General features: G+C 59.4%; 2 protein-coding genes across 2 annotated transcripts; both read left to right on the top strand.

The window, feature by feature from the left end:
• The first annotated feature begins 2,178 nt into the window (after positions 1–2,178).
• LOC135554872 (basic proline-rich protein-like) lies at positions 2,179–5,139 on the top strand. The gene is made up of 5 exons (XM_064987303.1): positions 2,179–2,185; positions 2,398–2,649; positions 2,818–3,345; positions 3,432–4,710; positions 4,833–5,139. The coding sequence occupies exons 1-5, from the start codon at positions 2,179–2,181 to the stop codon at positions 5,137–5,139; spliced, it is 2,373 nt and encodes a 790-aa protein (XP_064843375.1).
• An 89-nt stretch (positions 5,140–5,228) lies between these two features.
• LOC135554871 (basic proline-rich protein-like) lies at positions 5,229–7,883 on the top strand. Its single transcript, XM_064987302.1, has one exon. It carries the CDS (start codon positions 5,229–5,231, stop codon positions 7,881–7,883), a length of 2,655 nt encoding a protein of 884 aa, XP_064843374.1.
• Positions 7,884–10,168: the final 2,285 nt, after the last annotated feature.

Genomic DNA, 10,168 nt, shown 5'->3' with positions numbered 1-10,168 from the left:
TGAGCTGGTGGTGCGGGGGTAGGGGGGAGGTAGAGGACTAGATTACTAGAGGGATGTGAGGTGGTAGTGGAGGGTGGCTGGGGAATGAGCTGGTGGTGCGGGGGTAGGAGGGAGGTAGAGGACTAGATTACTAGAGGGATGTGAGGTGGTAGTGGAGGGTGGCTGGGGAATGAGCTGGTGGTGCGGGGGTAGGGGGGAGGTAGGTTTAACGTCCAGCAATTGTCTCTAGCGTGCCGCGGGCACTTGGCCTAGCACAGCATGTACTCATGTTATGGAGAAGGCTCGACTTAAAAGATGACTCTGGGGGGGGGGGGGGGGGGTGAACGCTCCACAGCCAGGAAAATCTCACGAAATGGGGGAGCGAGTTCCAGAGTTGGCCGAGAAACCCCCTTCTTTTCATTTATCCCAGATGGCTCCATAACAGTCAATTGCTCTGTGAGTGGAAACTAGGGGAGTATTTGCTTTGTGACCAGTCTTATGGCCTATGGGGAAAGATATGGATCAGTATACTCCAATACCCAGCATGCACTACTTCTCCCTGGGGCCTGCTTCATTTGTATCTGACAATGTTGAACCTTTCACCAACCTAGAATATCTTCCTGACAACCCCCAAATCCACACAATAGCTCCTTTGGATAAAAGGAACTATGAGTATTACATCAAATGTCCCTCCCTGTCTCATATAACCCCTATGTAACCTGTTGTATCACAATCTGTTCTGAATCAGCTGGCTTCCTCTTCTCCCTGAAATTCTAGATGATATAAGTGTGTGCTGCTGATTGGAGTGGGACCTGCTCTGTGTCTGCATGTGTCTCTGTGAAGGTCATGTGCTGTGTGTGAGCCATTAGCTACTCTGTTCCCTCTCCCCAGGCCCAGGGCAGCTGGCTGGTCCTGGGCTGCTGGGACGACTGATGAGGGGGGAGCACCTCGTGTACCCTGCCTGAGGCTGGGCCGAGCCGGCTGGGGGTGAGGATGGGATAAGGGTGTCTCTCTCTAACACACTCACACAAAGTCATTTTGTTTCTAGCCCAGGCCCAGATGGAACTGTTCTGCTGCCAAGGTTCCTGATCTCTACATCCTGCCTTCAAACGACTAGCAGGAACAAAGACTCATACAGCACACTGCATGGCGCTAGGTCACACACTCACACATTCCCACTGCCTATGTACACACTATCGCTCTGTCTCTTGATCCTTATCTCCCCTCCATCTCTCCTTCTCAGCCTCCTCCATCGTCCTCTCTCTGTCTTTTTAAAATTGCTCATACATTCTCTGACCCACAAATGTAGCTGTCTACACACACACACGCGCGTTTTTCTATCCGTATGGGGACCAAACAATTGATTCCCATTCAAAATCATTTTTCCCCTCACCCTAACCCTAACTCTTAACTTTAACCCTACCCCAAAATCCTAACCCTAAAACTAAACCTAACCCTAAACCTAACCCCTCAGTCCCCACAAGGATAGTAAAAACCAAACACAAACACAAACACTCTCTCTCTCTCTCTCTCTCTCACACACACACACACACACACACACACACACACACACACACACACACACACACACACACACACACACACACAGAGACACACACAAACTGAAACACATACACATTATCCCTGCTCTTATTCCTCCTATGTCTCACCCTTGGGCAGTAACAGCATAATGCTTTCCAGATGCTGTATATTCTCCACCCTTACCCAGCTTTGGAAATGCCCCCCTCTCAAGGCGTTAATGGTGCCCTCTGAGAGGGGGAAGGGGTCCGCAGCCCTTTCATGCTCCCACTGAGCCGCAAAAACAGTCCCCTTCCCTCCTTTCCCTTTCACAAAGTAATCGCTGACCTGTCGTCTCATTGCCCCGATCTGCAGGGTTACATACAGTACATGGCTGTGTTGGAAGACATTCTGACAGTATTTCAGTACACAGATAAGCTCTAAAGCATATGTGAAAAGACCACTGCTGTCCTTTCTCCAGATGGTTAGTGATGTTCATATTGGGTTTCCAAACTGTCTGCAGCCACTGGATGATGGGCTTAGGTTATTGGCTGTAACCTTGGTGGGGTATCTGGTGTCGGTGGTCTGCTGTTCAGCGAGGTTCCTCGCTCCCTCTGTCTTTGTTCCTCTTACTGTATCACCCAGTCTGAATGATGAACATTTATCCACTGTAGAAAATCAATGGCCAGTGAGTGTAGTCTCAAAAGCTCGCTTGGTTTACTGCCCTCCCTCCCCACACCCTGCTAATGGGAGAGGATCATTAAACCAGTATGATTAAACCTCTTAGATCTCTGTGTGTCATACAGGGAAACATGCTGTAATTGTTAGTGTGAATAGCTCCATCATTAGGCTCTTTCTGCTCCTCAGTATGAAACCTCATAAGGGCCACAAGGGTTCCAGTCCCAGAGCCCCAGTCCCTCCAGTCCCAGAGCCCCAGTGTCCCCCAGCCCCAGAGCCCCAGTCCGTCCAGTCCCAGAGCCCAAGTCCATTCTGCCCCAGAACCCCAGAACCCCAGTCCCTCCAGCCCCAGAGCCCCAGTCCCTCCAGTCCCAGAGCCTAAGTCCATCCAGCCCCAGAGCCCCAGTCCCTCCTGTCCCAGAGCCAAAGTCCCTCCAGCCCCAGAGCCCCAGTCCCTCCTGCCCCAGAGCCCCAGTCCCTCCTGCCCCAGAGCCCCAGTCCCTCTACTCCCAGAGCCCCAGTCCCTCCAGTCCCAGAGCCCCAGTCCCTCCAGTCCCAGAGCCCCAGTCCCTCCAGTCCCAGAGCCCCAGTCCCTCCACTCCCAGAAACCCAGTCCCAGAGCCCCAGTCCCTCCTGTCCCAGAGCCACAGTCCCTCCTGTCCCAGAGCCCCAGTCCCTCCAGCCCCAGAGCCCCCAGTCCCTCTTCCCCCAGAGCCCCAGTCTCCCCCTGTCCCAGAGCCCCAGTCCATCCAGCCCCAGACCCCCAGTCCCTCCAGTCCCAGAGCCTGACCCTCCAGTCCCAGAGCCCCAGTCCCTCCTGTCCCAGAGCCCCAGTCCCTCCTGACCCAGAGCCCAAGTACCTCCTGCCCCAGAGCCCCAGTCCATCCTGCCCCAGAGCCCCAGTCTCCCCATGTCCCAGAGCCCCAGTTCCTCCTGTCCCAGAGTCCCAGTCCCTCCAGCCCCAGATCCCCAGTCCCTCCAGCCCCAGAGCCCCAGTCCCTCCTGCCCCAGAGCCCCAGTCCCTCCAGCCCCAGAGTCCCAGTCCCTCCAGTCCCAGAGCCCCAGTCCCTCCAGTCCCAGAGCCTCAGTCCCTCCAGTCCCAGAGCTCCAGTCCCTCCACTCCCAGAACCCCAGTCCCAGAGCCCCAGTCCCTCCTGTCCCAGAGCCCCAGTCCCTCCTGTCCCAGAGCCCCAGTCCCTCCAGCCCCAGAGCCCCAGTCCCTCTTCCCCCAGAGCCCCAGTCTCCCCCTGTCCCAGAGCCCCAGTCCATCCAGCCCCAGAGCCCCAGTCCCTCCAGTCCCAGAGCCCGACCCTCCAGTCCCAGAGCCCCAGTCCCTCCTGTCCCAGAGCCCCAGTCCCTCCTGACCCAGAGCCCAAGTACCTCCTGCCCCAGAGCCCCAGTCCCTCCTGCCCCAGAGCCCCAGTCTCCCCATGTCCCAGAGCCCCAGTTCCTCCTGTCCCAGAGTCCCAGTCCCTCCAGCCCCAAAGCCCCAGTCCCTCCAGCCCCAGAGCCCCAGTCCCTCCAGCCCCAGAGCCCCAGTCCCTCCAGCCCCAGAGTCCCAGTCCCTCCAGTCCCAGAGCCCCAGTCCCTCCTGTCCCAGAGCCCCAGTCCCTCCAGTCCCAGAGCCCCAGCCCCTCAAGCCCCAGAGCCCGAGTCCCTCCTGCCCCAGTCCCTCCTGCCCCAGAGCCCCAGTCCCTCCTGTCCCAGAGCCCCAGTCCCTCCAGCCCCAGAGCCCCAGTCCCTCCAGCCCCAGAGCCCCAGTCCCTCCAGTCCTAGAGCCCAAGTCCCTCCTGTCCCAGAGCCCCAGTCCCTCCAGGCCGAGAGCCCCAGTCCCTCCAGCCCCAGAGCCCCAGTCTCCCCCTGTCCCAAAGCCCCAGTTCCTCCTGTCCCAGAGTCCCAGTCCCTCCAGCCCCAGAGCCCCAGTCCCTCCAGCCCCAGAGCCTCAGTCCCTCCAGCCCCAGAGCCCCAGTCCCTCCAGCCCCAGAGCCCCAGTCCCTCCAGTCCCAGAGCCCCAGTCCCTCCAGTCCCAGAGCCCCAGTCCCTCCAGCCCAAGAGCGCCAGTCCCTCCTGCCCCAGAGCCCCAGTCCCTCTACTCCCAGAGCCGCAGTCCCTCCAGTCCCAGAGCCCCAGTCCCTCCAGTCCCAGAGCCCCAGTCCCTCCACTCCCAGAACCCCAGTCCCTCCAGTCCCGGAACCCCAGTCCCAGAGCCCCAGTCCCTCCTGTCCCAGAGCCCCAGTCCCTCCTGTCCCAGAGCCCCAGTCCCTCCTGTCCCAGAGCCCCAGTACCTCCAGTCCCAAAGCCCCGGTCCCTCCAGTCCCAAAGCCCCGGTCCCTCCAGCCCCAGAACCCCAGTCCCTCCAGCCCCAGAGCCCCAGTCCCTCCAGTCCCAGAGCCTAAGTCCCAACAGTCCCAGAGCCCCAGTCCCTCCAGTCTCAGAACCACAGTCCCAGAGCCCCATTCCCTCCAGTCCCAGAGCCCCAGTCTCCGCCTGTCCCAGAGCCCCAGTCCATCCAGCCCCAGAGCCCCAGTCCCTCCTGTCCCAGAGCCCCAGTCCCTCCTGTCCCAGAGCCCCAGTCCCTCCAGCCCCAGAGCCCCAGTCCCTCCTGCCCCAGAGCCCCAGTCCCTCCTGCCCCAGAGCCCCAGTCCCTCTACTCCCAGAGCCCCAGTCCCTCCAGTCCCAGAGCCCCAGTCCCTCCAGTCCCAGAGCCCCAGTCCCTCCACTCCCAGAAACCCAGTCCCAGAGCCCCAGTCCCTCCTGTCCCAGAGCCACAGTCCCTACTGTCCCAGAGCCCCAGTCCCTCCAGCCCCAGAGCCCCAGTCCCTCTTCCCCCAGAGCCCCAGTCTCCCCCTGTCCCAGAGCCCCAGTCCATCCAGCCCCAGACCCCCAGTCCCTCCAGTCCCAGAGCCTGACCCTCCAGTCCCAGAGCCCCAGTCCCTCCTGTCCCAGAGCCCCAGTCCCTCCTGACCCAGAGCCCCAGTCCCTCCTGACCCAGAGCCCAAGTACCTCCTGCCCCAGAGCCCCAGTCCCTCCTGCCCCAGAGCCCCAGTCTCCCCATGTCCCAGAGCCCCAGTTCCTCCTGTCCCAGAGTCCCAGTCCCTCCAGCCCCAGAGCCCCAGTCCCTCCAGCCCCAGAGCCCCAGTCCCTCCTGCCCCAGAGCCCCAGTCCCTCCAGCCCCAGAGTCCCAGTCCCTCCTGCCCCAGAGCCCCAGTCTCCCCATGTCCCAGAGACCCAGTTCCTCCTGTCCCAGAGTCCCAGTCCCTCCAGCCCCAAAGCCCCAGTCCCTCCAGCCCCAGAGTCCCAGTCCCCCCTGTCCCAGAGCCCCAGTCCATCCAGCCCCAGAACCCCAGTCCCTCCAGTCCCAGAGCCCGACCCTCCAGTCCCAGAGCCCCAGTCCCTCCTGTCCCAGAGCCCCAGTCCCTCCTGACCCAGAGCCCAAGTACCTCCTGCCCCAGAGCCCCAGTCCCTCCTGCCCCAGAGCCCCAGTCTCCCCATGTCCCAGAGACCCAGTTCCTCCTGTCCCAGAGTCCCAGTCCCTCCAGCCCCAAAGCCCCAGTCCCTCCAGCCCCAGAGCCCCAGTCCCTCCAGCCCCAGAGCCCCAGTCCCTCCAGCCCCAGAGTCCCAGTCCATCCAGTCCCAGAGCCCCAGTCCCTCCTGTCCCAGAGCCCCAGTCCCTCCAGTCCCAGAGCCCCAGCCCCTCAAGCCCCAGAGCCCGAGTCCCTCCTGCCCCAGTCCCTCCTGCCCCAGAGCCCCAGTCCCTCCTGTCCCAGAGCCCCAGTCCCTCCAGCCCCAGAGCCCCAGTCCCTCCAGCCCCAGAGCCCAAGTCCCTCCTGTCCCAGAGCCCCAGTCCCTCCTGTCCCAGAGCCCCAGTCCCTCCAGGCCCAGAGCCCCAGTCCCTCCAGCCCCAGAGCCCCAGTCTCCCCCTGTTCCAGAGCCCCAGTTCCTCCTGTCCCAGAGTCCCAGTCCCTCCAGCCCCAGAGCCCCAGTCCCTCCAGCCCCAGAGCCTCAGTCCCTCCAGCCCCAGAGCCCCAGTCCCTCCAGCCCCAGAGCCCCAGTCCCTCCAGCCCCAGAGCCCCAGTCCCTCCAGTCCCAGAGCCCCAGTCCCTCCAGTCCCAGAGCCCCAGTCCCTCCAGCCCAAGAGCGCCAGTCCCTCCTGCCCCAGAGCCCCAGTCCCTCTACTCCCAGAGCCGCAGTCCCTCCACTCCCAGAGCCCCAGTCCCTCCAGTCCCAGAGCCCCAGTCCCTCCAGTCCCAGAGCCCCAGTCCCTCCACTCCCAGAACCCCAGTCCCTCCAGTCCCGGAACCCCAGTCCCAGAGCCCCAGTCCCTCCTGTCCCAGAGCCCCAGTCCCTCCTGTCCCAGAGCCCCAGTCCCTCCTGTCCCAGAGCCCCAGTACCTCCAGTCCCAAAGCCCCGGTCCCTCCAGTCCCAAAGCCCCGGTCCCTCCAGCCCCAGAGCCCCAGTCCCAGAGCCCCAGTCCCTCCTGTCCCAGAGCCACAGTCCCTACTGTCCCAGAGCCCCAGTCCCTCCAGCCCCAGAGCCCCAGTCCCTCCAGCCCCAGAGCCCCAGTCAATCCTGTCTCAGAGCCACAGTCCCTCCTGTCCCAGAGCCCCAGTCAATCCTGTCTCAGAGCCACAGTCCCTCCTGTCCCAGAGCCCCAGTCCCTCCTGTCTCAGAGCCCCAGTCCCTCCAGTCCCAGAGCCCCAGTCCCTCCAGTCCCAGAACCCCAGTCCCAGACGCCCAGTCCCTCCTGTCCCAGAGCCCCAGTCCCTCCTGCCCCAGAGCCCCAGTCCCTCCTGTCCCAGAGCCCCAGTACCCCCAGTCCCAAAGCCCCGGTCCCTCCAGCCCTAGAGCCCCAGTCCCTCCAGCCCCAGAGCCCCAGTCCATCCTGTCCCAGAGCCTCAGTCCCTCCAGGCCCAGAGCCCCAGCCCATCCTGGCCCAGAGCCCCAGCCCATCCAGCCCCAGAGCCCCAGTCCCTCCAGCCCCAGAGCCCAAGTCCCTCCTGTCCCAGAGCCCCAGTCCCTCCAGGCCCAGAGCCCCAGTCCCTCAAGCCCAGAGCCCCAGTCCCTCCAGCACCAGAGCCCCAGTCCCTCCTCCCCCAGAGCCCCAGTCTCACCCTGTCCCAGAGCCCCAGTCCATCCAGCCCCAGAGCCCTGTCCCTCCAGTCCCAGAGCCCCAGTCCATCCTGTCCCAGAGCCTCAGTCCCTCCAGGCCCAGAGCCCCAGTCCCTCCTGTCCCAGAGCCCAAGTACCTCCTGCCCCAGAGCCCCAGTCTCCCCCTGTCCCAGAGCCCCAGTTCCTCCTGTCCCAGAGCCCCAGTCCCTCCAGTCCCTGAGCCCCAGTCCCTCCTGTATCAGAGCCCCAGTCCCTCCTGTCCCAGATCCCCAGTCCCTCCAGTCCCAGAGCCCCAGTTCCTCCAGCCCCAGAGCCCCAGTCCCTCCCGTCCCAGAGCCCCAGTTCCAGAGCCCCAGTCCCTCCTGTCCCAGAGCCCCAGTCCATCCTGTCCCAGAGCCCCAGTCCCTCCTGTCCCAGAGCCCCAGTCCATCCTGTCACAGAGCCCCAGTCCCTCCAGCCCCAGAGCCCCAGTCCCTCCCGTCCCAGAGCCCCAGTCCCAGAGCCCCAGTCCATCCTGTCCCAGAGCCCCAGTCCATCCTGTCCCAGAGCCCCAGTCCCTCCAGCCAGCCCGTGTTCATAATTCTAATCCCCTTCTTTAGAACAAGGATGAGACATCTCAATCGGCCGCCAGACTCCACTATAATGAGTGTTCTATTCTTTGTTGTGCTAGACAACCTTAGTGTGGTTGGAAGAGGAAATATGAATGGTACAGAACTGAAATCAAGGATGGCTGTGGCACATACGCACACCCACATATACACACATGGGAAAATGATACAAATCCATCTGTATGTCTCAGGCACACTGAGGTGTAGAAAAAGAAACGACACAGGAGTAAGATGGTACAACTGGGGCACGGAGACATGATACTAGACAACGCAACATCTTGATAGTCCAGCAGGTCCAGCGGCTCCAGGGGGCATGAGCATGGCCGGGACCACAAACCAGACGAGACGGGCTGGAGGGCGGAGGGCGGAGGGCGGAGGGCGGAGGGCGGAGAGCGGGAACAAACTCCAATCTCCAGACAGAGGAGCTGTTCTGTGAGAATATGTCCATCTGCAGCATACGCTGGAGCCCGCCCAAAAGAAACAGACAAAAGTAAACCACAGCAAGACAGCCAAGCTCCATGTTTAAAGTACTCACAAACAGAGGATTACTGTGTTATACCATCTGTACAGCTCTGAGACATGGCTAATAATGCTGTCTGAATCCTACCACAATACAGCCAATGGTCTTGCTAAACAGTTTGTTGTCATGTACTGTAATAATACACTATTGTTGAGTATCTATCATAGAGCAAAAATGTGATTGTATAAGGTGTTTCTGGTCTGGACATAATGTAGATTGCATTTCAGCTCAGACTTTTGATCTTGATCTCTAGGACTTGTTGGGGGTATACATTTACTCTGGCAGGTGGTGGCTTTTTCTTCAACCACCCAGTAGCACCGTATGTACAAACCACCCAGCAGCACCGTATGTACAAACCATCCAGCAGCACCATATGTACAAACCACCCAGCAGCACCGTATCTACAAACCACCCAGCAGCACCGTATGTACCAACCACCCAGTAGCACCGTATGTACAAACCATCCAGCAGCACCATATGTACAAACCACCCAGCAGCACCATATGTACAAACCACCCAGCAGCACCATATGTACAAACCACCCAGCAGCACCGTATGTACAAACCATCCAGCAGCACCATATGTACAAACCACCCAGCAGCACCATATGTACAAACCACCCAGCAGCACCGTATGTACAAACCACCCAGCAGCACTGTATGTACAAACCACCCAGCAGCACTGTATGTATAAACCACCCAGCAGCACCGTATGTACAAACCACCCAGCAGCACCGTATGTACAAACCACCCAGCAGCACCGTATGTACCAACCACCCAGTAGCACCGTATGTACAAACCACCCAGCAGCACCGTATGTACCAACCACCGAGCAGCACCGTATGTACAAACCACCCAGCAGCACCGTATGTACAAACCACCCAGCAGCACCATGTACAAACCACCCAGCAGCACCATATGTACAAACCACCCAGCAGCACCATATGTACAAACCACCCAGCAGCACCATATGTACAAACCACCCAGCAGCACCATATGTACAAACCCCCCAGCAGCTTTCTAACAACTGCTTACATCTCTTTCTCTCTTTTAGGTGAAATATGTCACCGGAAATGTGCCTATCAATCATGTTTCCTGTCCTGTGTCCTGTTGAACCATTATTCAGATATTAGTTTATATCAGTGAAGTGTTTGATGACAGGAGAAGAATTGTGTATTGCCTGATGGTTTCGGTTAGAGGGAGAGCGCAATGACCACAACAGAGACTCTTTCTCATTCTCCTATTCCTCTGCAAATAGTGATGAATGCAAGGTGAATGTGAGAAACAGGAACATCATGTTAGTTTGTGAGCATGTGTGTGTGTGTGTGTGTGTGTGTGTGTGTGCGCGTGCGTGTGTGTGTGCGTGCGCTCCGACCTAATTGTATCCCCATGAGGTTAGTTACATACATGACCTCAGTGTGATTGTCTGTGGTCTATGTGGTCGCCACTGTTGAGTTTTTCCAAATCCATAAGATACATGAGACTGTTGGCTGTGAGAACCACCTTCCCTCTTCCCTCTTCCCCATACCCACCACCACACCCCTTTCTCAAGTAGTAGAACCGCTTGCTGACACAAAATAAGAAACAACATGAATCATTCTCCAGGATAAACAAACACCCTCATGGCAAAGGATTTTTAGCTTCTGGTAAGCTGTGATCTTTGATATGACAAGAGACTGCCATCTAGTGGTTATAGACACACAACTACAATGACTGAGGACATGACTCTGAACCAGGAGAACTATTGTATTGTTCAT

This window comes from Oncorhynchus masou, chromosome 14, assembly GCF_036934945.1.
Source record: "Oncorhynchus masou masou isolate Uvic2021 chromosome 14, UVic_Omas_1.1, whole genome shotgun sequence".
NCBI lineage: Eukaryota > Metazoa > Chordata > Actinopteri > Salmoniformes > Salmonidae > Oncorhynchus > Oncorhynchus masou.
Note: the sequence above shows the minus strand (reverse complement) of the source record. Positions and strands in the feature narration are given on the sequence as shown.